At 51.4% G+C, this 27,896-nt stretch overlaps 9 protein-coding genes and 1 non-coding gene across 10 annotated transcripts; 6 read left to right on the top strand and 4 right to left on the bottom strand.

Moving 5' to 3' along the window:
• Nucleotides 1–24: 24 nt before the first annotated feature.
• On the top strand, nucleotides 25–3,742 carry AtWU_05336 (PH domain protein; the record flags this gene model as incomplete). Its single annotated transcript, XM_035500446.1, has 4 exons — nucleotides 25–40; nucleotides 118–468; nucleotides 527–684; nucleotides 749–3,742. The coding sequence occupies 4 exons, from the start codon at nucleotides 25–27 to the stop codon at nucleotides 3,740–3,742; spliced, it is 3,519 nt and encodes a 1,172-aa protein (XP_035356339.1).
• Nucleotides 3,743–4,840: 1,098 nt separating this feature from the next.
• AtWU_05335 (retrograde cargo receptor ERV46) lies at nucleotides 4,841–6,289 on the bottom strand (the record flags this gene model as incomplete). Its single annotated transcript, XM_035500445.1, has 3 exons — nucleotides 4,841–5,783; nucleotides 5,850–6,030; nucleotides 6,097–6,289. 3 exons carry the CDS (start codon nucleotides 6,287–6,289, stop codon nucleotides 4,841–4,843), a joined length of 1,317 nt encoding a protein of 438 aa, XP_035356338.1.
• An 885-nt stretch (nucleotides 6,290–7,174) lies between these two features.
• AtWU_05334 (mRNA export factor mexA) lies at nucleotides 7,175–9,431 on the top strand (the record flags this gene model as incomplete). Its single annotated transcript, XM_035500444.1, has 3 exons — nucleotides 7,175–7,579; nucleotides 7,770–9,329; nucleotides 9,384–9,431. The coding sequence occupies 3 exons, from the start codon at nucleotides 7,175–7,177 to the stop codon at nucleotides 9,429–9,431; spliced, it is 2,013 nt and encodes a 670-aa protein (XP_035356337.1).
• Nucleotides 9,432–10,210: 779 nt separating this feature from the next.
• AtWU_05333 (putative GARP complex subunit Vps53) lies at nucleotides 10,211–12,932 on the top strand (the record flags this gene model as incomplete). Its single annotated transcript, XM_035500443.1, has 3 exons — nucleotides 10,211–10,286; nucleotides 10,349–12,141; nucleotides 12,201–12,932. 3 exons carry the CDS (start codon nucleotides 10,211–10,213, stop codon nucleotides 12,930–12,932), a joined length of 2,601 nt encoding a protein of 866 aa, XP_035356336.1.
• Nucleotides 12,933–13,422: 490 nt separating this feature from the next.
• AtWU_t136 lies at nucleotides 13,423–13,540 on the top strand. The gene is made up of 2 exons: nucleotides 13,423–13,460; nucleotides 13,505–13,540. It is a non-coding gene; the product is annotated as a tRNA-Met (tRNA).
• Nucleotides 13,541–14,310: 770 nt separating this feature from the next.
• Nucleotides 14,311–15,762, bottom strand: AtWU_05332 (type I HSP40 co-chaperone YDJ1; the record flags this gene model as incomplete). The annotated part of the gene is made up of 4 exons (XM_035500442.1): nucleotides 14,311–14,627; nucleotides 14,688–15,506; nucleotides 15,588–15,657; nucleotides 15,727–15,762. 4 exons carry the CDS (start codon nucleotides 15,760–15,762, stop codon nucleotides 14,311–14,313), a joined length of 1,242 nt encoding a protein of 413 aa, XP_035356335.1.
• Nucleotides 15,763–17,957: 2,195 nt separating this feature from the next.
• Nucleotides 17,958–18,551, top strand: AtWU_05331 (cytosine deaminase; the record flags this gene model as incomplete). The annotated part of the gene is made up of 3 exons (XM_035500441.1): nucleotides 17,958–18,116; nucleotides 18,187–18,452; nucleotides 18,530–18,551. 3 exons carry the CDS (start codon nucleotides 17,958–17,960, stop codon nucleotides 18,549–18,551), a joined length of 447 nt encoding a protein of 148 aa, XP_035356334.1.
• Nucleotides 18,552–18,650: 99 nt separating this feature from the next.
• Nucleotides 18,651–19,945, bottom strand: AtWU_05330 (uroporphyrinogen decarboxylase HEM12; the record flags this gene model as incomplete). Its single annotated transcript, XM_035500440.1, has 4 exons — nucleotides 18,651–18,721; nucleotides 18,773–19,696; nucleotides 19,794–19,835; nucleotides 19,891–19,945. The coding sequence occupies 4 exons, from the start codon at nucleotides 19,943–19,945 to the stop codon at nucleotides 18,651–18,653; spliced, it is 1,092 nt and encodes a 363-aa protein (XP_035356333.1).
• An 812-nt stretch (nucleotides 19,946–20,757) lies between these two features.
• AtWU_05329 (60S ribosomal protein uL10) lies at nucleotides 20,758–21,817 on the bottom strand (the record flags this gene model as incomplete). The annotated part of the gene is made up of 3 exons (XM_035500439.1): nucleotides 20,758–21,452; nucleotides 21,518–21,587; nucleotides 21,644–21,817. 3 exons carry the CDS (start codon nucleotides 21,815–21,817, stop codon nucleotides 20,758–20,760), a joined length of 939 nt encoding a protein of 312 aa, XP_035356332.1.
• A 334-nt stretch (nucleotides 21,818–22,151) lies between these two features.
• On the top strand, nucleotides 22,152–23,717 carry trm82 (putative tRNA methyltransferase; the record flags this gene model as incomplete). The annotated part of the gene is made up of 3 exons (XM_035500438.1): nucleotides 22,152–22,537; nucleotides 22,599–23,267; nucleotides 23,327–23,717. The coding sequence occupies 3 exons, from the start codon at nucleotides 22,152–22,154 to the stop codon at nucleotides 23,715–23,717; spliced, it is 1,446 nt and encodes a 481-aa protein (XP_035356331.1).
• Between the last annotated feature and the right edge of the window lie 4,179 nt (nucleotides 23,718–27,896).

Raw genomic sequence — 27,896 nt, 5'->3', positions numbered from 1 at the left:
GGCTAAAACCCCAGTTTGGCCATCATGGGTCGCTCGCGTGGTAGGTCATTAGCATATCCTCTTATACTTCCCATACAAAATGCAGATGACCGTGATTGACACCCCTTGCGCTCCCAGTGCTTTCTCTTATGTCGGTTTTCGGGGGATCGTCCCGTAAAGACAACCTCAGCCAGCATCACCGGACATCGTCGGCCTCGCTCACACTGAACAATCCTCCGCGAAGAGTAGACACACCTTCTTCGGATACCCCCTCGCCTCTCGATGCTTCGCCGATAAGCGGGACTCCACATGTCGAACGACGGGTAACATCGCGGCCGGAGTCGACGCTGTTCTCTCACAATCCTCCGCTGCTGGAGTTCTCGCAGGATACCCCTCCAGAGCTCCAACCAATCTTTGGATATCTGAACAGCCATGCCAACAAGCTATACCACGAAGGATATTTCCTTAAGTTGAACGATCTGGACATTCGTGGGTATCCCGAGAGTTTGTTATCGTCCAATGTGGTACTAATTACAGTATATCGCAGATGGCCGTCCCTGTGCTGATCGCCAATGGGTGGAATGCTATGCGCAGCTTGTCGGGACCGCTCTTTCGTTATGGGATGCCGCAGCGCTGGACGCCGCAGAAGAGTCGGAAGACGTCTGCCCTACTTTCATTAACCTGGCTGATGCTTCAATAAAGATGGTAAGATGATGCAATCTCGGATGTTGCAGCTCTTGATTCTGATTATTAACTGTCGCTGGTCTAGCTTGAGACTCTGCCAACGAGAAACCAAGGAGCGCAGTCCCTGAAGAACATCTTGAGTATATGTTCCGCTGGTCAAAATAGATACCTTTTGCATTTCAATTCCTTCCACTCTCTGACGCAGTGGACCGCAGCCATACGACTCGCTTTGTTCGAACACACGTCCTTATATGAGGCATATACGGGTTCGATCATTGCGGGCAAGGGTAAAGGTCTCAACAGTATTAAAACCATTCTGGATCGCCACCGTTACAAACACGAGGATTGGGCCCGTGTGAGATTCGGGGCAGGCACGCCTTGGCGACGGTGCTGGTTTGTTGTCACGCCTCCGAATGAGAAGGAATTCCAGAAAGCGCAGAAGTCAATAAAGAAGAAGTCGGCGTATGATCGAGCACCCCGACTGATAACTGGCGACATCAAATTCTATGATACGAAGAAGACCAAGAAAGCGAGGCCTATTGCGACCATCACGGATGCATACGCCGCTTACGCCATCTATCCCCAGTCGAGGGCGTTGATCGAACAGTCGACCCTGGTCAAGATCGAAGGAAAGATTACGGTTCACTCACAAACAGAGTCGACAACCGACGGGTTTGTCTTCGTCATGCCCGAAGTCCATCCAGCGGTTTCTGGGTTTGAGATGATGCTCCGGTTTCTCGTCCCTACATTTGACACGTTCAACCTTTATGGGCGGCCCACTCGCCTTATTGCCGCCACCAACCATATCAAAAGCATTATGTTTGCCTTTCCGAACCAAAGGCGCTATGGCTATCTTGATATTTTGGATATCTCCAGTCTCATGCAGACACCGGGAAGTCAGGATTGGAGCGAGGCGGAATGGAGACAGCAACTCAAGGAGGCTACAGCGCGTCGCATGGCGGCTGCTGGAAGCAGGACGAGCAGCATCTCTGCAAGTAAGCTACGCTTCAGGTCCACAATGCCGAACAGACAATCCAACGGCCGCACCATGACGCATCAACGCAACTGCACTTCCCCGGTGAACCGGCTAGATTCTAACCAGTCCAACGATGCTGTTGCGCCTGGTGCCCCCAGTGATGTTTCCATCTCTCCAATTCATCATAGTAGGGGCTCTTCGGACACGGCTGGATTTGCTTCCATCAGAAGACAAGCGCAAGCCGCTGAAGCATCCCCAGCATCCTCCGATCAGGAACTTGTGGCACGTGGCAGTGAGCGCCCTGGTACTAGCGGGGTAGACGACCACAGAAGCACCGGGAGCGACAGGCATCAGCAACTCGACCCCGACGATGAGCCGCTTGGACATCACTTCCGTTCAACATCCCCTCCATCTCCTGTAGTCCTGCCACCGGCCTTCACACACGCACCGGGAGAAATGCCCGCAATGCGACCTCAGCCTTCACCGGATTTGAGAAAAGCGACTAATAGGATGTCTGACGCCACTTTGACACAGCTTCTCGCTGCCTCTGGAAGCATGAATCTGCTTGGCGCTTCCTTCCCTTCGGGCAGCCATGAAACGATCAAGGAGTCCAACCAACCTAGTCCGCTAACTCCAAACACTAGCTCTGATCAGCAGGGTGCGCCATCGCTCTTATCAAATACAAGCGAGAAGAGAGCTACTCTCCAGGAACAAGGGCCACCGACGCCTGAAGATCGTCCAAGTAACTTCGGCCCGCCCCTCACTTTGCCGAAGAGAGCAAGTCTTCGTTTAGATACAACAAAGGCCGTAAAACGGAAGCCTCTGCCTGCGCATCAGATCCGAGAATCCGATGCCGCAAGTGTTGCAGGAGAGCCTAGCTACGAGGACCTGCGCCATACTGTTGATGAAGAGGTCCTGAACTGGGTCGGCTCCCGCCAATTCTCGCTCACTTCTCCTGATAAAGAGAGCCACCAAGATGAGGAAAGCATATATGATGACGCGTCTGCAACTTCTCCCGATTATGCCAGTACTCGGGGGTCTATCTACAGCAAGCGCTCGGTTAGGTCAGTCACTAGGCCCAGAATGGGAGTCATGAAAACCGTGGGATCTGGTCCCCCGAGACAAGACTTGGTCATCGGTGATGCACATTACACCGTTGACGAACCAAAACTGGAACCCAGTGCCGATATCCCCAGCATCGACTTTGGGCCGACCTTAACTTATCTACCTACGACTGGGCGTCCCAGTACGGGCGATACTCTGAAGAAATCCACGCACCAGAGGAGCGACTCAAATTCAACAGAAAAGCAGTTCTCTTATCAGGCAGAACGACAGCATTCAAGGTCTCCGAGTAATAACATGATGTGGCAGCCGGGTATGACTGCACCCCGTCCGACCACTCCAGGCAGGCTTACAGCGGAGCAATTCGTGCAACAACGATCAGCCCCAAGTCCCCCAATCACCACCCATAACCGAACTCTTTCCTCTACACCACCGCCCCCTCGCCCTGCTTCCGGGGACTGGACCAATAATTCTCGGCCCCAATCGCACTTGTCTGGCAATCGAGATGCACCGCCTCGCCCACGTTCCCGCGGCGCCAACAGCATCATGAACTACAATGAACTGTCGTCTCATCTTTCAGCTCGTGAACAGGAACACGTGGCTCGTATGACTGGTGCGCCTCTACTCGACATATCCAATGTCAACAAAGCCCAGCCGACCCCGGTAAACCCCATGGGTCTGGTGGGAGCGATTGATGCTCGTGAGCGCGAGAAGAAAACCATCCGTGAAGGCCTGTCCAACCAAATGGTACAGCATGCGATCGTGCAACGCCAGCAAAATTGGCAACAACAGCAGATGGCTTCCAACGCTTCCGCGGCTGCCTACAATCCGGGCAGTCACTATAGTCTTTACAATATGCCCACGGCGAGCCGCACGTGGGATGCCCTCAACCAGCCATACCGGCCAGATGAACCCCGGCGCCAGTCTTGGTACGGACAATTCGCATCACAGCAGGCGCAAACTCCTCCAATCTACCAGCAAAACCCGCCTTATGGCCAACATCCAGGCTACTCTGGTAATGCTAGCACCCTGCATTACTAAACCTGTCATTTTCATCCCCTCCTTCACATCCCATCTCCTTATGTCTATCCTACTTCAACTTCCTCTCCTTTGCGTAAATTCAAGATCTAAACCCTTCTTTGCTTTACTTCACTTTGCATTAGCCCCGTGAGCTTTCTCTACATATTAGAGTTAGACGTTTCAACGCCTCAAAGGCTACCTGCTCTATATTTTGGACTTGATTGGGTGAAAGCGATCATTTTCATTGGGTTTACGGAGTATCTTCGGGAATGTTCCTTGTTTTTGTCTTGCAAGCATGGCATAGTGAGGTAGTATTTATTGCTTTTTAAAGAGTGCAGTTGCACTCCTGGCATTGGGTGGCCATATCTCTTCCTCGAATCAAGAATCTTTTTCTTTTTCTATCTCAAGCAGGTGCCCAACGATTATATCGAAGAAAACATAAGTAGAACGGATTGACCCGACCAATGAACATAAAGTATAATCCCTTTGATTGTAGTAGAATTACTTCAAGATCTGAACACTAACAATGGTCTTAGGGCAAAATGGCACTAAGTCGTACTAGTAGTCAACCAGAACCAATCAAATGCAACAATGGCTAAAGCTAGTACGTTGTTTAGTGTAGTGGCGTTTACGAAGGACCAACATCCTAGCAACTTCTCAATCAATCAATCAATCAATCAATACACTGTCTGTAGGCAGGTAGTACCCATGCAAAGGCTATTGAACGTGCTATGTGTCTTATGGAAACAAAAACAAGTAAACCAAAATAATAGTACCAATGATATAGAAGGCAAAATAATAGGTGTATCAATGTGTTTTCCCCCGACCAAGATCAAAATGGATCAGAAATGCAATCAATGTAGGTGAGTAATAGATGTAACGCCTGAACTTCCGGAGTTCTCCCTTTCATCCGTCCTTTCTTGCTCTTTCGCTCCCCGTGTCTGTCTGTCTGTCTGTCTTCCTGCCCCTATACTCCATAAAACGCTCTCCATGGGGTCTGTTTGTTTTCTTTTCTGTTTTACTTTGTGTGTTTGTATTTTCGTTTCTGTTTAGTGGGTTGTGGCTTTGGTTGTTCTGTTTACTTTTTCAATTCTTTTCGGATTTTTGCTTGCTTTACGCTCAGTTCGAGTGGAGCTTCTTCATCCTGCTGACACCCTCGTAGAGACCACGGTCTAGGGCTGCCGCGACGGTCAGGGTACCACCGATGATGGCGCACATACCAGTCAAGAAACCGGTGAAGGTCTTGGGGCGGGCCTCCCGGTTGATGACCTTCATTGGGGAGATGTCGTAGTTAACGAAGACTCCAGGAATGCCGTTGGCGGCATGCAGACGCTCCTTGTGGCCCTCGTCGGAGGCGTCTCCGCCCATCAGCGAGCGCTTGTGCGACGTCACAGAGTACTGGTGCGTCTCGATGCTGCCCTCGGCACCGTATGCAATTCCGTGGGAGCCAAGAGGGGCCTGCTCATACGCGGAGTGGATGGAGGACGAGAACAACGGATCCCAACCCAGGGGAAGGTAAGAGGTCGACACCACCTTGACGAAGTACATGTAGTTGTAGCCGGGCTCGTTTGTCTCCTGCTTGGTGTTGTCCAGAGGGTTGGTGTGGTGGTGGTCAGTCCATTGCCAGCGATCAGAGAGCTCGTCGGGAAGTTGAGGTCCGAACCGCAGCTGGTGGATCTCGTGAGTCATGGTGTGTCTCTCAGATTCGGGCAATTCGGCGTCGAAGAAGGTTGCGAGGTCGTGGACGTGCATGTTTCCGCTGGTGAAACTGCGACCCGGAGCGATGTGGAAGTTACCGACCACCTTGTTCACACGGAGGACACCCTCAAGGCGGCAGCCCTCACGGCGTTGCGCATCGATGCGCTCCGCGTAGCCCTCAAGCTCGCACTGCTCAACGTTCTCGCCCTTTCCGAATGCCCATTGTTGCTGTGCATAGGCCTCACGGACTTCGTCGCAGGTGTTGCAGCATCCAGGTTTGCTCGCACCCGCGGGAGCAGTCGCGCCGTAACATTCACCGCAGTAATCAGGGTCGAGATGCTTGGCGCTCTCTTCCTTGGAGTGACTAGGAGAGTTTATAGTTAGCAGTGCAATTGGCGTTGGCAGGAGCCGGTTTGGAGTTGCAACTTACAGCTCAAGGGCCTTAACGTCGATGACGCGGCCTCCTTCTGCGGCAGAAGTAAGGCGCACCTTGTTGATACCGTGGACAACACCGGTCTGTTGCTCGCCAGAGACATCCATGACGTCCAAAGTCAGGAGCTCACAGGGAAGACGGGGGAAGGTTATGTTCAGGTGAATCTCCATCTTCTCGCCTGTTCGAAGGGTTCATCAGCAATCAAGTCATGACTGGCCGTCCAGCAATCACTAAGCTATTATACCTCTTGACTTATCTACCACCAGTTCGGGCATAACAACCACCCGCCTGTAATCCACCCATTCACCCCACACAAGCCACAGGATGACCAGCAACGAGGCTATGGTGATGACACCTCCGGAGGTGGTACGGACGCGCGCATCCTCCACTGTTTTAGCAAAGGCATCTAGCCTTGTGAAACGCGATTTCGCCGGCATTTCTCTAATTGATCGACATGAATACGAAGGAGTGTTTGGGGATATAGACAAAGGAGCGTTGGTCCGACTAAAGACCAGCTAGTGCCCGCGGGAATGAAGCCTGTTGGAGAGAACCGTATGTAAGCTGAATAGTTCGAGGAAGGATCAATGAATGCAGAGGATTGAAGACGGGGGCAACCTTACGCGAACCAAGTCGGATAAAAAGATTGGATAAGCACGGGAAGTCGCGATTTGCGCACGACTGAGGACGATCAACAAGCAGACAGTCCTTGGGGAAGCAGGCCGATGGAAGCTCCAGCTGTCCTGTTGATGAAGCGGAGAAACAGCCACTCCTCCGATGGATGCCACTACCAGATCGGGACTAGCCGCGTAATAACCTCTGCTCACTTTGGTGCATCGGTATTGTGTATTACCGTCCGTGCCAAAGGACAGACTACAGCCTCTGATTGGCCAATCGCCCTGTGCCTGGTGCACAATCACGTGGAGGGCCTGCGCCCGGCCGCCCACGTGACTCTGCACAGCTTCGCGGGCACTGCTTTTGGTGGTTCAACGTCACTTTTTCTGCGCTGACTCCGTCTTCTTGCTTCTCTTCCTCCCCTCTCATAACACTCCTCCCCCACATCGAGGTTCGCGGTTGCTTAACTTGAACCGTCCTCGACCTCTCACAAGTATCGCATCGGGTATTTCTTTCGCTACTTCGCATTTTCCTCCTCCTTCCTACAAAACCTCTTCGAATCGATCGTTGTATGTCTATTGATCCGATCTCGAACTACTAAAGGCGAGCAGCGCTCGTTTCGCCTCCACAACACTCAACGTCTACCATCTCCTCCTTCGCCCTCTCTCCTCATACGAAAGATTACTACGAAAACTATCGTCTCTATCAACATGAAGGGCGGAAAAGGTTCTCGCGGTCGCTCGGGGGGTTCGGATCGTGGAGGCATTCGCAAGCGGGGTGCTGCGACACGGGTCGATCGAGAAGGTGATCTGATGATGGACGCTGGCTCTGCACGAAACCGTGGAAAGAAGGGTCGTGGCGATTCTGGCCGGTCGCAAGCAGCGAACAAAGCCATGGATGCGATCCAAAAGGCCATCTCCAGTAACTCAGACACTCAAGCGAACATCCGACAAGGAGGACGGGGAAGTGGTCTGGAACAGGTTCTTGTTCGTGGCTGGAAGCAAAGCAAGGCAGCTTCCAACCGTGACGGCGGTCTCGAATCCCTCATCGCCTTCCTCGAGAAAAAACTCAGCCCACCCGACTCGAAAGCTGGCACACGCGCAAGGATTACAAAGGTATGTGCAACACCAGAACTGGCGGTCACCGACATCAATTATCAGCTTCGTCCTCTCCGATGTGCTCTCGTTTGCAGGGGTGGTGCGTTCAGAACGACGATCGGCACTTTCTTAGTCTCTCCTGGCGTTTGTTCTTTTGGATGAATGGCGCGGCTCGCAAGGTCCCTTATGCCTTACTAACGTTCATTAGTCGCGGGTTGAAGGCGACGCTCTTATCGTCTCTATTCGGCCAGAGTTGTTGGAAAGGATGCTTCAGCTCAATGGGTTTAGTTTTGCAGGTGCCCCTCTTACCACCGAAAAGTATGATCCGTCTACTGGCGGATTGTTGGACCAGCCTATGCTGTCTGCTATGGCACAAAATGGCGGCACATCCTCTGCTGCCGAGACCAAGGCGAAAATGACGACTATCCTCGGCAAGCGCTACACCCAGCAAACAAAGTTACTCGATCTTTCGAAATTGGGAACCGATCCGGATCTGTTGGCTATGGGAATCTTTGGCAGCACCTCTACCGAGTCAAAATTTTTCCCGGCACTGATGAAGGTTTGGGAGCTGAATTTCGACAATGCCACGGCGCGCCGAGAGGCAGTGGAGAGTGTCAGTCTCGCTCATAACCAGCTTGCCAACATTACAGCTGTGACGACACTAGCATCGACAATTCCCGACCTGAAAAATCTGGACCTATCCAACAATGAATTCAAAGATGCGCAGTCCTTGATTGGATGGCGCTGGAAATTCCGGAACCTCGAATTTCTCGACCTATCAAACACTCCTTTTAGCGCCGACCCTACTTTCAAGGATACTATGCTGAAGTGGTATCCCAAGCTCCGGTTCCTGAATAATGTCGAAGTCCGCACCGCAGAAGAAATAGCGGCGCAGAAGAAGACTCCGATTCCAGTGCAGCCACCACACTTCCAGGACGACTCTCAGATCGCAGAGAACTTCGTCCGGGCTTTCTTCGCGGGCTACGACAACGACCGAAGCGGCATTCTCAGCAGTGTCTACGACAACCACACTACGTTCACTCTCAATGTGAACACATCGGCTCCCAGGGCCCAACAAACAGAAACAGCGCCCTGGGATGCGTATATCAAGAAAAGCAGAAACCTTCTCAAGATCAGCCATCTTCCTGCACGCATGTCTAGGGTATACACCGGTGCGGAGAAGATCCGCGAGTTATGGACCAGTCTTCCAGCGACAAGACATCCTGACATTGCGACGCACCCGGAAGAATGGCTTATCGAGTGCTACCCCATCCCAGGTCTTCCTGATATTTCTGGACAGAGCTCCACGGGTGTTGGTGGTCTTCTCATCATGGTGCACGGAAAGTTCGACGAGATAAACGGGGCCAAGGTTGAAACGCGCAGTTTCGATCGAACATTCATCATCGGGCCCGGTGGTGGTATGGGCGGAATTAGGGTTGTCAGTGATCTTCTCTGCTTGCGAGCCTATGGTGGACACGAGGCATGGATTCCAGAGGTTCCACCAGCCGTTCCCCAAGCAGCACCTCCAGCAGTTGCGGCTGTACCCGCAGCTCCTGCGGCACCTGCAGCACTACCAGTAGCTATTCCGGGTGCCCCCGAAGGCTACGGCATGCCGGCGCCTGGGAAAGCAGACACACAAGTCCAGCAAGAGCAGCTAGTACTTCAGATGAGCTCTAATACTCGGATGACCCTTCAGTACTCTGAGATGGCTTTGTCTGGAAACGGCTGGAATATGGAGGCTGCACTGAAGAACTTCGAGGAACTTAAGGTGAGTCTAGAGTGTGTTCTTTACATACAACCATGCGCTAATAAGCTTTTGCAGGCGCAGGGAACACTGCCTCCGGATGCTTTTCTACCTGCAGCAGTGTAATTTGACCAAGGAGGGAAGGGCCAATCCTTAAAAGAAAAAATGAAAAAGGAAAACGAAGAAGAAGATATACCAAATGAATGAGGAACAACTTTTCGAGCGATTCTCCTCCAGACTTAGTCTGGTCTTCGCATCCCCGGCTTTCGTCGGGAGGTTCCTGGTGGTGTTTGATCGGAGTCGACTGTCTCTTTATTTGTGATTTGCTGATGCATGGCTTGGGCGAATGGCTTCGGAGCTCGTTACAATTGCTTTAATTTTCCTTCGATGTATACTAAAAGACCACGATGATTTTCATGTCCATATAGACGAGACCTGCGGTACAAGGGGTGGTTCAATCAAACCAGAAACCTAGGATCGATTCTGGGGGCAATGACTTCCAGGTCGATGCGACTTGACGTATCCATCTATCTCTCTGAATAGCTTGTAGAATTGACCTTCATAGAAGAAGAATTTAAACGTGGGATTATCATGCGCCCTGTCCTGTTTCCGACGAACGGACAAGAGGCGATGACGAGGCCCGGCGGCGCGGGCAAAGCGCTAAGACTAAGAGCTGCCCGTGACTGACTGATTGACGGAGCCGGGCTGAGTTGTCGCCAACTTCCCGACCTGCGGCTCCGGCATCAACACCCTCCCCCGCGGTCCTTACAGCTTGTTGTTTTCGGGTTCTGTTCACTCCTTTGGTAGCCTTCGCTCTTGGGTTTATGCTTACATGTTGAATTGGCGGATGCCCCCTAGCTGGCATTGCAGCATGTGTCTGGCGTTGACGCTCAGGAGCTAATGGAATGTCCGCCACTACTACCACCACCCCCGGCCAAATGCCCTCCAACGGGGAGGGCCCCCTCGATCCTTTGGACGCAGGTGAGGGCTGCCATTGACGACCTACCCCAGCAGGGAGCTTGCTAATAGATTCAACTTCGCAGCGGACTACGATCCGATCGACCACTTGAACTCAATCTTTTCCCACCCCTCCACCTTGTCGTCGGTGTCCCAGGTCTCCCAGTCCCTCCGCGAATATGAGGATGAGCTCGACAACGATATCGGCGCACTGGTCGAAGACCAGGTCACATCCAATGCGGAGAGTGTCGAGCGCATCCAGGCCGCCAAGGCCGACTTGACGGAGCTGTTCAAGAAGATTGACGATGTGCGCGACCGCGCGTCCAGGACGGAGCTGGCCATTACGGAGATGACGGCGGATATCAAGCAGCTGGACAATGCGAAGCAGAACCTCACGCTGTCGATGACGGTCCTGAAGAGACTGCAGATGCTAACGACAGCCTACGACCAACTACGTTCTCTGGGCCGGACGCGGCAGTACCGCGACTGTGCTCAGCTGCTACAGGCGGTCATACAGTTGATGGCGCACTTCAAGTCGTATCGCTCGATCGATCAGATTGCGCTGCTCAGTCGGAACGTTGCGGATATACAACGGGAGCTTCTGGAGCAAGTCTGCGAGGACTTCGAGTTGGCGTTCGCGAAAGGGGAAGTTGGCCAAAAGAGGCACGTGCTCTCGGAGGGCTGCTTGGTCATGGATGCGCTCGGTGATCACGCAAAGTCTAGGTTGGTGACCTGGTATTGCAACTTCCAGCTACGTGAATATCGCCAGGTTTTTAGGAACAACGAAGAGGCCGGCTCACTGGACAACATCTCGCGGCGGTATGCCTGGTTTAGGCGGATCCTGAAGAACTACGACGAGGATTATGCGCCCATCTTTCCCGCCTCCTGGAGGGTCAACGAGATTCTGGCGAATGTTTTCTGCGAAGGTACGCGGGAGGACTTCAAGGGCATTCTCTCCCGATCGGTGCGCAATGGCCAGACGATTGACGTCAACCTGCTACTGTCCTGTCTACAAGAGACGCTGGACTTTGAGCATTCCCTTGAACGGCGGTTTGTCAGTCCATCTCGGCCTTCGACGGATACGTTCGCTTCGAGTGAGGCACCAGTCTTTGGTCAAGCCATCTCAGAGGCGTTCGAGCCCTACCTGAGCGTCTGGGTTGAGGCCCAGGACAAGCAGCTGGCTGCGCTTATCCCTAAATACCGCCAACAACCCGTGAAGCCACCGGATGAAGAATTTGACTCGCACATTGTTATATCCTCTTCCACCGACCTTTTCACGTTCTACCGGCATTCGTTGCAGCAATGCGCGAAGCTATCTACTGGCGCTAGCCTTGCGGAGCTTGCGAAGGTATTCGCGAAGTATCTCGATCAATATGCACAGGTCTTGCTCTATTACATCAGTGAAAGGCCCACGGGTCACACTCCCTCGAAGGTACCAGGTACCGAGGAACTTATCCTAGTGCTCAACACTGCGGACTATTGCTATACGACCTGTAATCAATTAGAGGAAAAGATCAAGGGTAGGCTCGACAAAAACCTCAAACAGTCGGTGGACCTACAAAGTCAAGCGGACTCGTTCATGGGCATTGCTTCTGCAGCTGTTCGAGGACTGGTGCGTAAGGTCGAGATTGACCTGGAGCCCTGCTGGCGGGAGATGCGCAACACACCCTGGAACCGGCTGGAGGGCGTAAGCGATCAAAGCTCCTATGTCGGCGAGCTAATGTCCAAGACGCAGACAAGATGCTCTGAATTGTTGCAGCTGCTGCATAAGCAACAGTATGCCCGCGCATTTGCAGACCATGTTGTGGAGCTGATATCGAACGTGTTCATTGCGACTGTCTTCCAGTGCAAGCCGATCGCGGAGACCGGTGCGGAGCAGGTAGGTTCACTGTCTCAGCTTATATTGTAACGTTTATTGGAACTAACGGATGTTATCAGATGCTTCTGGATGCCTACACCCTCAAGACTGGCCTCTCGTCGCTCCTCCCCAGCCCCGCGCCAGCAGGTTTCGTAAAGCGCGTCAACGCCAGCTTTGCGAAGATCGAAGCCCTCCTCAAGACTCTCCAAGTTCAACCGTCTCCTCCTGAGGCCCTGGTCCAGGCCTACCTGGTCCACATCGCCGACCAAAACAACGCCAACTTCCGCAAGATCCTCGACATCAAGGGCATCCGCAGTCGCCAGGAACAAAACCACCTCTTAGAACTCTTCCAAATCCATCGAGCATCTGATCGCTACGCAGCGAACCTCCAGCAGAGCAACCCCATCTTGTCCGCCATGCAGGCCTCCGTGACACCATCCTCCGGCACCGTCTCGCAGGGTCTCGGTCTCGGCACCGCCGCAGCATCCATCGGCGCCTCCACCCGCTTCGACCCTACCATGCTCGGATCCGCCATCATCTCCGCCGCCAAAGACGGTGTAGATCGATTCGGGACGCCAATGAGCTCAGCCAACACGACTAACCTGACCCCAGGTGGTGGCGCCATATCCGGCGCCTTGACCAGCCCGGCTTCCACTCCTGGACCGTTGGGGCAGACACAAACGCAAGGCGGAGAAGGCAGCACCGCTGCAGGCAACCTGAACGAGAATCTGAAGAACATTGGAAAATTCTTCCGTCGGGATCTGGGTGGATTCGGAGGCAGGTTTGGACGGAGTGGTGATGATGGCAGTTGATACTACTACTATTTTATGTATATTTTACAACCGTCTTAGCGAATAGCATATATCCTGTGTATTGACCATTGTTTGTATTATATTATTCGCTAAACCTGTAGCTTTATCTTAACTACGCCGATACCTTTCATGAACGACAAAGTCCGACCCAGACTATAGATCACTACCACTAGTATTACACCGAGCCATATATCTATACTTACCCACCACTAGAACCTAAATTGAATAAACAAATCAACCCCTACCAACAAACATATACTCTCACTTCACCAAGATACCACCAAAAACCCAAACTAACAATCACCCAGGTCCTCCTCCAAACTCATTATAAAATACTACAAAGTAACTTACTACTAAGTACGTAGCTAGTAGCTGTTAACCCCATTCATTCCACACAGTTAGCCTTACTTCAATGCATACATACACATCCTCCCTTCCGGGATATGGATAGTTATATACTCTATTTCCCTCCCCGCTGACATAACAACATGTCTTCATGGTGTAGTTGGTTATCACGTGGGTCTCATATCACATTCTTGAATATGACTAGGAAACATCTCAATTTCCTGGATATCCCAAGGCCGGGAGTTCGAACCTCCCTGAGGACATTTCTTTTTGTTTTCTTTTCTCCTTTGCTTTTTGTTTTTGTGGTTTCGTTGTGGAGGGGTGCGGTGGGGGGTGTTTGCGGGCCGAGATATGTGGGTAAGTACTACGAAGTAAATTATGTTGGACTGTGTTGGGTGTTGAGTGGCTGTGCGTCGGGGGTTATTCTCTCTCTTTTTTGTCATTTTTTTTATACTATGGTACTTGAGTAGGAAGGATTGGGAGGAGGTAAGGCGAAGGAGTTAGGATGGTGTGATTATTATCTAACGTATCGGGTTTGTCGTAAGTATATGTACTCCCAGAGGTTGAAGGCATAGCCATAAGATTACTCTATCGCTACATGGACGTTTGAACCCAGAAGCATGATATACCCAAGCCGTGCTGTGTAGTCTATAAACTAAGAAACGCTCAACCCTCCGACATGTTTCCCCGGAGTCAAGGAGAAAAGAAGCTGACTCATATAACATCGTCTCTCATCCACTCATCAAATCCCAGAGGCCCCCATTCCCAATGAAAGAAAAAGGAAAAGAGAACATTATAGCATGGGAAACCACTGCGTGATGGCGGTGAGGATGGTGGAAAACGCATCCAACGAAAAGAAAAGAAATCTCCATTTCATCTCCGAATCTTAGTGCAAACGCCATCGCAGAAATAAGTCATCGCACGAACATAACAGAACCGAGCAGTACCGGGGCCGAAACCCCTCACATGGTATCATAAGCGAATTTCATCAAGCCCCAGCACAACATCATCACTCCTCATCTTATCTCCCCGTTTACTGCGATGCGCACTGCACACGCTCAGCGCCAGGAGGAACATCATCGTCATCCTCGTCCATGGAGTTGGCGGCACCGTGTGCGCGCGCCTGAGAGGTCTCGCTGCCATCGATGTCCTCCAGCTCGAAGTCCTCGATCATGGCGTCCTGTGGGGGCTGGGACTGCTCCATACGAGGAGGCAGGACCTGCTCGAGCAACTCGAGGTTCTTGAGCTGATCCTTCTCGGGGAACTTCACATCGAATTGGATGTAGAGGTTACCGAAGTCGTGGTGGCGGTAGGAAGGCATACCCTGGCCCTTGATAACCTTGATAGCACCTGCAGAGACAACGTTAGACTGATGCGCCAAAGTCGAGGCTGGAAAGGGGAAGCACATACCAGGAGTGATGACCTCGCCCGGAGCGACGGTCACGGTCAACCACCGGTCATCAAGATGCTCAATGTTGATGGTACCACCGCCAAGAGCAGTGAGCAGGTCGATCTCGGCCTGGTAGAAGAGGTCGTCGTCCTTGCGCTGGAAGCGAGGGTGGGGCTTCTGCTCGATCTCGAAAACGACGTCGCCGGGCAGAACACCGGGCATCTGGTCACCCTCGCCGCGGAACTCAATCTTGTGGCCGTTCTTCACACCACGGTCAACGTGGACGTGGAGAACCTTGCGCTCCACGGTGGTCTTCTTGCCGTTACAGCGCTTGCAGCGGTCCTTCTCACGGATGATCTCACCCTCGCCATTGCAGTCGGGGCAAACGGTCTGGAATCGCTGGATCATGGGACCCATCTGGCGCATCATGGTCTTCATACCGGAACCATTGCAGCCGGTACACGACTTGACAGCACCCTCCTTACCACCGCGGCCATCACAACCCGGGCAGATGACGGACTTCTGAAGGGCCAGCTTCGAGACCTTACCGCGGTAGATATCCTCGAGGTTGACCTTGTGAACGTGGTGGATGGTGCGAGCCTTCTTGGGGCCCTGTTCACGCATACCACCACCGAACATGCCACCGAAACCACCACCGCCGCCGAAGAACTGAGCGAAGAGGTCCTCGGCGCCCATACCACCGCCAGCACCGCCATGCTCAAGACCCTCCTCACCGAGCTGGTCGTAGAGGCTACGCTTCTGGGGGTCGGAGAGGGTTTCGTAAGCGTGAGACAATTCCTTGAACTTCTCAGCGGCCTCGGGGTTGTTCGTGTTCTTGTCTATGTGAAGATGTCGCGTTAGTAAACACCCCTAGATATTTCGTGAAAAGCACCGCTCTCGCGATTCAAGTTCGTACTTACCAGGGTGGTACTTCAGAGCACCCTTCTTGTAGGCGGACTTCAGTTGGGCCTCAGAAGCCGTCGGGGCAACCTAACCGCCTCACCGTTAGTTTCTGTGACGTGCAAAACCAGCCAAAGTTGGCGAAAACCCAGAACATACCCCCAAGATATCGTAAAACTTAGTTTCCTTGACCATTGTGATCTGTGTCTAGAAGAGAAAAATTTCGGAAGAGAAAAGTTGGGCGACGAGGAGAAGCCGAGGGAAAATAAAGAAGAATCAAGAACTTTTCGGAGGGACGAAACGGAACAATCCGATCCTAGAAAACCTTACACCGGGGTATGGAACAGGTTGAAACAAAGAGGGCACAAAACCAAGGAGTGTAGAGAAGTCCTTGAAAAAGAGGGAGGAGTGGAAGAGACGAGGGGAGAGGAGTCTCGAAGGCGTGAGGGGGATAAGTGAGAGGTGGAAGGAAAGGAAGAGTTGGAGAGAGAGAGGGTCCGTCCGGGTGATAATCAAAGCCAGGAGAGAGAGCCAGAGAAGAGAGAAAGCGGCGACAGGGCGGCGGCTGAGACACAGTGAGAGGGTATTGTATGTGTAATCTGATTACCAGGACCAGGCACCAATCGACCTTTGATTTGCCGCACGAGCACAGTGAAGTCCCGCCAAGAGTTTCGAGATTTGTGTATCAAATACCGGAGATACGATGGGGCGAAACTCCGGGAAGTATAGAAATGCTGGAGAAGATGAGCGAACTGCGCTTCAACTGGCCGGAACTGGAGTTAAATAAGAAGATGGGGGGGATGAGATAGAAATCTGAAAGGATCAGATCTTAACACGAAAGGAGAGATCGTCGGATGCTTTTGAACAAATTGTCATGACCACGATGACAACGTCTCAGGCTGAATGGAGTTGTTCTCTTTGCTTCGACAAGCCCCGTCACCCGCAGCCTTCATGGCCCGAGCGCGCCTTCCGACTGCTTCGATGCGATTCTGTGTCCTTCCACCGCTTTCGCAGCCTTTCCATCGCTGACAATCGCCCTGGTAATTACCGGTTCGTGACCGTGGAGAGAGCGTTGGTTGCATCTATTTTCTGGGTGTTTGACCAAAAGTGTATGTATCACCGGGACTTTCCTTTCTATCTCGTTCGATACTACTACAACATGGAGGGGTGGTCCTAAAGTAAGCTGGTCCTTATTCCACAAGTCGGTAGTATGCGACAGGGTCTGCCTGGGTATTACAGTCCAATTATACATAGTTCACGAGGATCTTCACACTAAGTACTAAATGCTGTGTATTGTGTAGCATCCCTCCATCCATACTCACTTACTACTTAACACTCCCATCTTACATGTAAAAAATACCTACCCAGTATAATACAATGGGTAAAATCCAAGAAAGAAAAAAAAAAAAAAAAAGGAAACTGCAAAATTAAACTTTGACGTAGCCGCCCGGATCTGCCTTGTCTTGTCTCCAGGTCAGATTCTTTTCTTTTGCCTCAGGCACCGGGATTGTGGCGGGCGGTGGCTGATTGTCGGCTTATCGATAAGGAGAGGCGATTAGCCCGATGCGGAAGGAGGGGAAGAAAAAGCCTGTCGGGAATTTCCCCACCTGGAGATTACTATTCATTATTCCTCGCGATCGCTAATTGCCGGTGGGCTTCGGATTAATTGGAAAATGCCTGGTACGTATACTCTACGGTTTCTTCTGGTGTAGAGGCAATTCATTGTCCCGGGTACCAGACCACCAAGGAATAAAGTCAATTCTATGGTTCTTGCCATGACGGTGGAGCAAAGGATCAGAGATTGATCTCTGCGATAAGAGGAGATACTACTAGCAGATATGACTGGCATGGGGTTTGCGCGGGATGACCCCGAGGTTATCAACCACTGCTAGTTTGATTCTCTAACTTATTAATTAGTGTGAATGAATGATTACAAGAAGGACTTTACAATCAGTCTGTATAGATCTAGATCAAATGTCTCATACAATCAACTCATACCACATTGAGTTATAGTTATATACGAGACATGAAATGTCAAGCATCTGGCTTGCGCTTATGCATGTCGATCCCCAAGCACCCTCGAAAAGCACCTTATGCATGACCATAACCCAAGAAAGTCTATCACATGCACACATAATCAATGAATTTGTTATCAAGTACGAATGTATCAATATCCCCTATCTCAATGACAGCACCTACTATCTCCCTTCTCATTATCATGGAGCTCCGCACGTCCAGCCCGATGCGGGTCAGTCCGGCAGTTAACCACACAGAGTTTGCTCCGGCTTGATGCTACCCCATCTTTTTCTATCTATCTCTCTCCCTCCCATTACCCCTCCAATCGCTCTATAATCCATATTCCAATTATTGTATATCAAACACAAACCATCATGGAGTCTGACGCCGGATTCATTGCTGCTGTGGAAGAAGCCAAGCAGGGCGCTGCTGAGGGTGGTGTGCCCATTGGAGCTTGTTTGGTCTCCAAGGATGGCAAAATTCTAGGCCGCGGTCACAATATGCGCGTTCAGAAGGGTAGTCCGGTGTTGCATGTTCGTTGAGCCCATTCCCTTTTCAAGTAGTTATTTTGGCTCTGACTCATTCTAATTCCTACGATCATAGGCTGAGATGTCCGCGCTCGAGAACTCCGGTCGTTTGCCCGCTTCGGCCTACGAGGGCGCTACTATGTACACTACCCTGTCGCCGTGCGACATGTGCACCGGTGCTTGCATCCTCTACAAGGTTAAGCGCGTTGTTGTGGGCGAGAACAAGAGCTTCATGGGTGGTGAAGACTACCTTAAGAGCCGCGGGAAGGAGGTTGTGGTTTTGGACAACGCAGAGTGTAAGCAGCTGATGGAGAAGTTTATGAAGGAGAAGCCGGAGCTTTGGTAGGTTTCCCATGCATCTCATTGGAATGGTCTAGATTTTTGTTGGAACGTAAGCTGACTGTGAGACGTCTTTGCAGGAACGAGGATATTTCCGTCTGATTTTTAGAATTTCGTGAAGGTGTCAACGACATTGCTGGCTAGGCTCTCATGTACATAATCAAGAATTGGAAGCTAGTTCTGGTCGCATTGAGCCCCAATCTACACCGTCAGACGGTGTATCTCCTCGAAGAAGAACTTGAGATCATCCGGGTTGACGAAAGGAGTCACACCTGTGTAACATTAGCATCGTAGCAACTCGCCCAGTTGGTGGAGGTGCTTACCGTGACCCAAGTTGGCGATCCAGCCTTGCTTGCCCTTCTCGAAGCCCCGAGCCATGGTCTCCACAGCCTCCGTGATAGCCTCGCGACCTCCATAGAGAACACCGGGGTCAGCGTTACCCTGGATCGTCACACGACCGTTGGCAATGCGTCTAGCCTCAGCGGGGTCATGCAGCCAGTCCAAACCAACAACGTTGTAGCCCGACTCGCAGAGATCCTCAAGGCCGAACCACGCACCCTTCGCGAAGACCGTCATGGGGACAGGCTCCAGTCCCATCTCCCTCAACTTCTTAGGCAGGTTCGCCGAAATGTGACGCAAGTAGGGAAGAGAGAACGACTTGAAGGCGGCCGGAGACAGCTCACCCGCCCAGGAGTCGAAGACCTGTACCAGCTGAGCACCAGCAGCAACCTGAAGCGCCAGGTATTCGACACAGATCTCGGCGATCTTCTGCAGGAGAGCCTGCGACTCCTTGGGGTACTTGTAGATCCACTTCTTCGACTGAACGAACAACTTCGTACCGCCTCCCTCTACCATGTAGCACAGCAGAGTCCACGGGGCACCGCAAAAGCCGATCAACGGCACACGACCCTGCAGCTTGTGGCGGGTGAGGGTAATAGCCTTGTAGACGTAGTCGAGCTCCGACTTGACATCCACCTCCTTCTGCATCACTTTCTCGTACTGTCCGTCATCGGGCGACTGGAGCGGTTCAGGGAAATGGGGGCCCTTCTTGTCGACCATTTCGACCTGCATTCCCATGGCCTGGGGAATGACCAGGATATCGGAGAAGATGATCGCGGCATCGATGAGTCCAGCGTAGCGGTCGATGGGCTGGAGCGTCAACGTCGATGCGACTTCGGGATCGCGGCAGCATTCGAAAAAGTCGCGGCCAGCCTTGGCTTCATGGTACTCGGGGAGGTAACGGCCAGCTATATAAGAAGCACAGCATGGTCAGTTATCAGAGAGGCATAATTTACTCGAGTGTCGAAAGAGTGCAAAATGAGGAGTTTTTAGAGAGAGGCGTACCTTGCCGCATAACCCATATCGGAGGACGCTGGACTTTCTCGCCTACAATGATATCAGTCCCATCTCTTCGAATATAATGGTTTGAGATCAAAATTACCCCTAGCTGCCCTCAGCAAGAGGTCGTTCTTCAATGGCTCGAATTGATGCTGCATTTTGATGTGGGATGTGGGAGTGATGGAGGGGACCTTGCGGAGGAGGGGCTTGCGACATGCAAGTCCTGCCACCGTTCGCGGCCTCGGGCCGGAAATCGACTCGTCCTCCGTGGCTCAGGTAAGCTTCAATCTGTTCGAAAGCCTGGAACACCTGCTTAATCTACTTCAATTGGAATATGTTACGCAATTTGAAAATAGCTATGCAGCGATGTGATGTTGCTTTCATTGTAATATGCTATATGTATTTAAGATATTCCTCCCACGCGCCCTGACAGCGGCGACCAATACAATGCCCATGGAATCCTTCACAGCCAACAACAGCCTCATGTACTACGCTCTTCTAGCCGCTACTTGTACACAACCACAGAGCAAGCCTCTGGGGTAACGAACAGCGCGACGGCCTTACGTCCGGGCTACATTTGATCTGTGAACCTGAGAAAGCTGTTAGCTATCGGACCATTAAAGGTAATGTGTGACAAAATGGCAAATTGAAGAGATGGTGTCAGCAAAAAATTAGAGTGTTTGTTGTTGCTGTTTTTGTTCGTCAAAGCAAGTAGCTCTGGGTTAAAAATGTATCATCATATCACCGGGGAGTGGGCATGTATGCGAAGCAAGAAAAACCAAAGAATTGTTGAAAGCTCACCTTTTTCAGTTCATCAGATCAGGGAACGTTACTACGTCCCTATCTAGATGAAAGAAGATCATTGTTTCATGACCATGACAATCATTTTCATTTACCCAATCGTCAAGACCGGCAAGAAAAGTATCTAATACATGGCATTCGTATCCCGTGAAGCATTGACACGAGACGTTTAGTCGAAGAGGCCGAAGCCCATGTCCTCGTCGGACTCCTCCTCTTCCTCCTTGGGAGCCTCAGCGGCGGGAGCACCACCGGCAGCAGGGGCAGCGGCAGCGGCAGGAGCAGCGGAGGCGTAAGCGTCAGGGTTGGCGATACGGTCCTTGAGCTCCTCAATCTCGGGCCAGCTGTACTCGGTCTCAACAGCAACGGCAAGAACCTTCTTGTAGCTGTTGACCAGGGAGTGCATGACAGCGGGGAGAGTGGGGTAGTTAACAGCCAGGGAGATGGTGGTGATGGTGTTAATGGCGCTGGAGAAGGCCTCAAGGAGCTGAGACTCCTCAATGTCCAGAACAGCAGAGCTGAAGCACTGACCCTGGTCGTAGACCTGCTGGATGGTCATACCATAGGTGAAGGGAGAGATGTTGAGCATGTTCAACAGGGTGGCCTCAGAGGGACCGACCTTGCTTCCAGCCTCAACGAGCTTGAGGTCGGTGGTAATTTCAATGGTACCACGAGCAATCTTGGTGGGGACACCGAGAGCCTGGAAGAAAGAGGTCTTACCGGGTTCCATACCGGTGTTACCGGCGGGAATCCAGACATCGCCAGGGGCGATGGCACCGGCACGAGCGGGAGCAGCGACACGGTTGGCCAGGATCTTCTCCTTGGTGGACTTGAGGTCACCGTTGGTGAAGATGAAACCAACGTTACCTGTAAAAGAGAGCGAAAGTTAGCCAATTGACATCATTGCATACTCTGGAAGCAATTTCACTTACCCTTAACGAAGGGGAGCAGACGCTCGTACTCGGGGTTGTCGTTGACAAAGCCCTTGATGGCACGGCGAACCTAAAAAACTCATCAGCATGCAAATCAAGCACCGGTGATTTCAGAGGATCACATACCATGGTGTTCTTACCCATCAGGACGACACCCTCGCCACGGAGACTCAGACGAATCTCGTGCATCTGCTGAGAGCTGACATTGTCGACACCGACAATGAAGACCGTCTTGTACTCATCGAGAAGGGCCTTGAGCTTCTCGAAGTAAGCGGCCTTGGTAGCAGACTTGCCCCCCATGTCTCCTTAATTCGCTGAAGATAGGATGTTTAAGGGCAAGTGAAATGTTTCGACTTTCGTGGTTGTCCGATCTGAATCGTGACGATGAAGTTCGAAAAGTACGGAAGGTCGCGTCGATTTTGGGAAATTCTTAGTTGTGGCCTCGCTTGTTTCCCAGTCACGTGGGCCCCGCTTTCCTCCGGCCCAGTTGGGAAGGCGGTCGGGCGCGCGGAGATGCGGCCATGATGCGGCGGGACATCGACTTTTTACGGCGATCTACTGCGACGGCGGAGAAGAGGCCTTACTTCGTGCTTCTATATTTCGTTCGTTTACACTCTCAGTCAATTCTTCCAAAATGTCTGCGCAATTCCAACATCCCTTGCAATGCCTCCGCTTGGTGCAGAGGTCGCCTACGAACATTCTGATAGGGTCAGCGGGCTCCAAGCTGTACTCCTACTCCGCAGAAACTGGCCAGCGACTGGCGGTTTGGCCAGCAGATGTCGCTTCGAATGAAACCAACCCTGTTGACGCAGAGTCCACTCCCGAGCAGGGACCCCCAGAGAAGAAGCGGAAGGTCTCATCGTCAGAACCTCAATCAATTGGCAAGCCTGCCTGGTCAAACATCCCCATAGTAACTGGCACTTCGAACGGCGAGCACATAGTTGCGCTTACCGCTGAAGACAAGTGCGTCCGTGTCTTCCAGCTTCAGGAAGATGGTTCTTTTGTTCAGCTGAGCGAGAGGTGAGTGAATATCTGCTCCATCAATCCTGGCTCAAGATCTGGAAACTCATACTTTATACAGAGCCATGCCCAAGCGACCCTCCGCCATTACCCTCACTGATGACGACAACACTATCCTGTGTGGTGACAAATTTGGAGATGTCTACTCGTTGCCACTGATCCCAGGCGACAAGATTCCTGTCGTTACGAAAGCCCTCAGAAGCGCAAAACTTAGCCATCCGGCGGCAACAAACCTGACCGTGCATACGAAGGGCAACTTACGAGCCTTGGAACAACAATTGCGTCTAGCCAGCGAAGGAAAGAGGGATGAGAAGTCCTCTGGCCCGACTTTCGAACACAAAGTCTTGCTTGGCCATGTGTCGCTGCTCACGGACATGGCTTATGTCTCGCTTCCGGTGGATGAGAACAAGAAGCGCAGCTACATCCTGACCGCCGACCGAGATGAACATATCCGTGTCTCCCGTGGTCCTCCTCAAGCCCATGTCATTGAGAACTACTGCTTGGGCCATACTTCATTCATCAGCAAGCTTTGTGTGCCTCAGTGGGCACCCCAGTATCTCGTTTCTGGCGGAGGCGACAACTACCTGCTCGTTTGGAACTGGGCTGAAGGCCGTATTCTCCAGAAGGTTTCCCTGGTAGACGAGGCATCGGAAGCTACAGAGGTTGCAGTGCAGGGTATCTGGGCGACGACCCTTGGAGACCTGCGTATCATCCTCGTCGCGCTTCACGGGTGAGTTTTCTTACACCTCCCATCTAATTACTACTAAGTACATGTTCTAACCGGAGTAGATCCTCCCGTCTGCAATGCTTCACGCTGGAATCCGACGGTACCCTGAAAACACAAGCCTCGATCCAACTCTCCGGCAACGTCCTCGACCTCACCCCCGTCGAGAAAGACAACACTATCCTTGTCTCCGTCGACTCTATCCGCCAGTCTGACTCCACTCAAGAATGGAGAGCCAGCCCCGCCTCCCCCTCCACCCTGGTTGAAGCATTCCACGTCAAGAGCGGCAACGACAACTTGGAATGGGAGCCGACCGCGGCGTCTGTGACCGATAAGATCAACTCCACCGGTACGGAAGAAGTCCCAGCCACCACGGAGGAGAAGCAACGGAAGGAACTGAACGACTCGCTATATGGATTGGGACATCTTCGGAAGAGGAAGGGTGAAGATGAGTGAAAAGGGGAAATAGAGTAAAAAAGTTTGGTCTTTTGCGAATAGATAATAGTATACTCGTCGCGAGGAATGTATATACCTGTCAACCGTCAACGAGTTATTGGAATGCTTTTGCTAGCGTCTATGCAATTCACTTTTTATCATTTCTTTCCTACAATCAGCAATGAAGCGGTGACCCGTAGAGCCATGAGCTAGTAGTCATACAGTAGCACCACAGAAAACGTAGAATTAGTAGGTACTATGTGTTCTATATCATGGACACTCACTTTAGCATCATTCCTAATGCTTCGATGTTCACCTCTGTCATGGCGACATTGATCACTACATCATTCATTATACACAATTTAATGACAATTTCTTCGTGCATAAGAAAATTCTTTTCAATGTTTGAGCCCGTGAGGTTCACTTCAAAGTATATCTAACTAAGCGAGCTCTTCATCTCCCCTCATACACCATTTGACTAGCGTAACGAGATAGATGTGCTGAGGTACTCTACGAAAGTCAAGAGTCAGAGATTCAGAACCGGGCTGCATCATACGGCAGATGATGCTGCTAGAGCCTCTCACAGCATGGTAATCTGCACTGTAACCCTCCAGCAGCATCCTCTAGGTGCAGGATGGTATTGTGAAAAGCATAAGCTGTGCACTCCATTTCATCTGTAGTTGCTTATTGTTGAGCAGATGATGAGAGAAAAGATCGACCCAAGTGAGAAGCTATACGTAGATGACGTCGGTTAGTATCGTATATAAGCGGATTGCTGGTTAGATGACTTGTGGGATGCCAGATTAACTCGAGCGTAATGTTAGTATACTTCAGTGGAGGGGCACACCCAAGCTCGGTCATGTGCTCTGCAAGGACGCGGACAACAAAGCACTTGCAGGTCGCTTGTATCTCGTGACCTTTGCTGCAGTGAGACGCCAGACTCTCAGAGAGATATGTTAGAAGTGATTCAGATTAATGCAGTATATTGTCACAGGGACAGTTCAAGCACGTTAAGCTACTGAACCCATGGTAGTAGGGTTATGGCAACTCGGTTGAGGTAAGGTTGACTGACGGCTGTCACATAAGACATTTATTGAACTTTAGATGGATGACTTCGATGGATAGATATCAAGGTTTGCAGATCACTGTTGTTGGCAGTTAGTCTGGGTCTGTGCCAGAACCGTATGTCTCGCTTAGTTCCTTCTATGGGTGTTCCTAAGAGGCGACTGGATAGATTTGATGTACGATGAGCGCATTCCTGCTAGATAGAGGAGGCTCTAATGTTCGCATGTGCTGTATAGTTCTTGTCAGCAGACCGGACTTTCTGTTGATCAAGTACGGCCACGAGAACGTCGAATATGTTGAAGTGTTTTGGTAGGTAGGATTTGCGGCGGGGTTCTGTCTGACATGTCCTCGCGCTGATAGGTCTGCGAGGAAAAGGAAGCATCGGAATACGATCAGGGTAGGAATGTGATGGGTTGGGGACTCATCATTCGATGGATGATTGTCTATACCACGGGGATGCCACAGCTGCAGGGGTGTAGTAGACTAGTAGAGATGGACGGAAAAAGGTGTGGTATCTCCGCGCAGCCAAGCGAACATGGCAACTATTGCGGAAGAGGAACCCGCTGTTAGTCAGAAGAATGAGAGATTAATCTACGAAAGTGGCTCATTCAATCTGGACACGGTCGGGCCGAAGGTCGTGCTTCTCACCGAATCGTTCGATGTCTATACTTCGTAGGCATACATCAAACCACATCGAATTAATCTTCCAATGATGTCCCTGAACAGCCGCATCACGCAGTGATAAGATCGATGGCGCAATTCTGGGGAACCTGCTTAGCTCGCAACTATTTTTTAGGTACATATGCACCGGCTACGCCGGGCAATCCTTCTGAGACACTCCCTGGTCAGCACGGTCTGTCTGATTGGATGGAAGGTAGTGGCTGCTCCGAGGAGACATCCTGGTCGCATAAAAATGTATAGATGCAGCGTTGGGTTGGATACTAAGTAGTTGTTGAGCCAAAGCAGTTGGTAATGGAATGGAGAAAATCAACAAGGTTTAGAAGCGGTGGTGCTTACGGCCTGAAGCCGCCGTCAACATGACCTGTTAGAGAACAGAATATCTCTTTCCATTTGGGGTTGGGTGAGCCGTGCTAGATGGACTCTGGGATTGTAGATCAGCAAGTAGCAGGGAAGCTGTCTTGACGGGCTTCCATGTTTATCTGATGGGAAAGAAGTTTGTTTTCCAGCAGTTCCATGACTACTGACGGTGCCAAGCCACATCGGCAAAGTCTCGTTGGAAAAGCTGAAAGGCAATCTTGGTCTTACAAATCTGTTGCATCCACAGTTACAGAGGAAATAAACGGTGGTACGTAGTCAAGACTGTCCCGTCCGCTTGTACTACTGCCGCTTGCTTAGCTGTATGTTCGTGACACCCAGATATATTGTTGCCATGCACATGTGGAAATCGATTTTCATTTATACCAGATTACAATAATAACACAGCAGAATGTTTAATGACCCTGAAATAAATAAATAAATTTATCCAGATCTGCAGAGTAGCTCCTCAGGGAGAACCCGATTCTGGCAGTCCAGGCCGATACGAGATATGTACTCGTCATCCGGGCATCGGAGATAGAGTACTAAGTAGATAAAGTGGGAAAGAAAGGGAGATTAGTATTGGCGGCAAGTCAGTCCAGGAGGCAAATAGTAGGGAAAAACGGGGGGGAGGTACCAGGGACCTCGTAGTTACGGAGAACTTCCATCTTCTCAACAAGGGGGGGGAGGAAGAGCACAGAACGGCCCAGCCGATACTTGGACGAAACCGCGCCGCCCACACGTGGACCGGCCATCTTTCACCATCAGTCGGAGCGATGGCGTGTTCTCGCACTATTCCCATTGGCCGCCGCCTGCCCGCCGCGGATGCTGCTCTCCAGTAGCCAGGGACCATTCTCATTGGTCCATACCCTGGTCTTGACCCAATTCCGGTGGGCGGTGTGCCTTGGCAATATGGCGGATGGAGTCCACTCAACTTACTTTCCCTTTTGGCTCCTCCCCCTCTGCGAACGTCGGACAAATGCTGGATCCATCACGAAGAGGAACATTTCCTCTTGCAATCGTCATGGTGGGTTACGACTACCGAGAATGAACTCCATCTGTTCGGCTCTTTTGAGTAGTGAACCATATAATCATCAGGGTGTTGAATCCTGTTCAGTGGTTGGCCGGAGGTTAATCCTGTCCTGGATGCTCAACTACACACTTGATACACTACTCCCTCCTTCCCATGCAAATCGCAAACCATGGGCCCAGCCGGTGGGCGGGCACCTGCTCCACGGCTCATCGTCATCTTTCGCTTCCAGACCCCGGCCAAACCCACCTAAACGGCGCTCTTACGCCAGCTTTCTCTGACGAGCTTGGCCCTCCCTGCAGGCTAGGGAATTTTTTCTTAGCTGCGTGTTGACGACGGGCTTGTGAATATTCCAGACGGCGTGCTTTTTGCCCTTGACGATCCCTGGTGGATCAGCTGCCCCATCACTGCGCGTTTCTTGCTGATGCTCCCTTCCCGGTTAATAATAGTCGTATCATGGTCGTCGTTGTCAATGCCATTTTGGCGCAAGAATACACATTGATCGGCTTGCATCAACTCCCGTTGCGACGTCCGCTCTCCCCACGGAGACCCGTGTCACCTTACTTCTTCTGACAAGACTAATCACTTTAAAACTCTCTGGACTGACTTCCCTCGAACTACTTTCACTGCTTGTTCATTATTTTCCTTCTTCCCATTTTTGCTTCTGTGGCTATTTGTGTTGTTGAAACACTTGCGTGGGACGGATCTGCTGGTCTCATCTTCCGCTCGACCACAATTTTCCCCGTGCGCCACATCTACATTATCTCCTAGCGAAACCCAAAAAGCCGCGTGTGCTTTTCTTGGACTTTTGTTCCCTCATCTACTTTTTATCATTTTTATCTGATAGATCTTTTGAGTTCAACTTGCTCGTGTAGCCTGGATCCTGACGTTGAAAAGAGGGTCGAGTGGGCATTTTGATATTTCGCGTTCATAGCTCCCGATCACGACATCGGCGCTTGGCTTCGGATATTCATTTTAAATCCGCACTATCCTCCCGCCTCCACTTTTATATCGTTTGCCATCAACCTTGCCATGGGGCTTGCCTAAATACACCCCTGGAAGATATATTA

Source organism: Aspergillus tubingensis (assembly GCF_013340325.1).
Source record: "Aspergillus tubingensis WU-2223L DNA, scaffold_7, whole genome shotgun sequence".
Taxonomy (NCBI): domain Eukaryota; kingdom Fungi; phylum Ascomycota; class Eurotiomycetes; order Eurotiales; family Aspergillaceae; genus Aspergillus; species Aspergillus tubingensis.
Note: the sequence above shows the minus strand (reverse complement) of the source record. Positions and strands in the feature narration are given on the sequence as shown.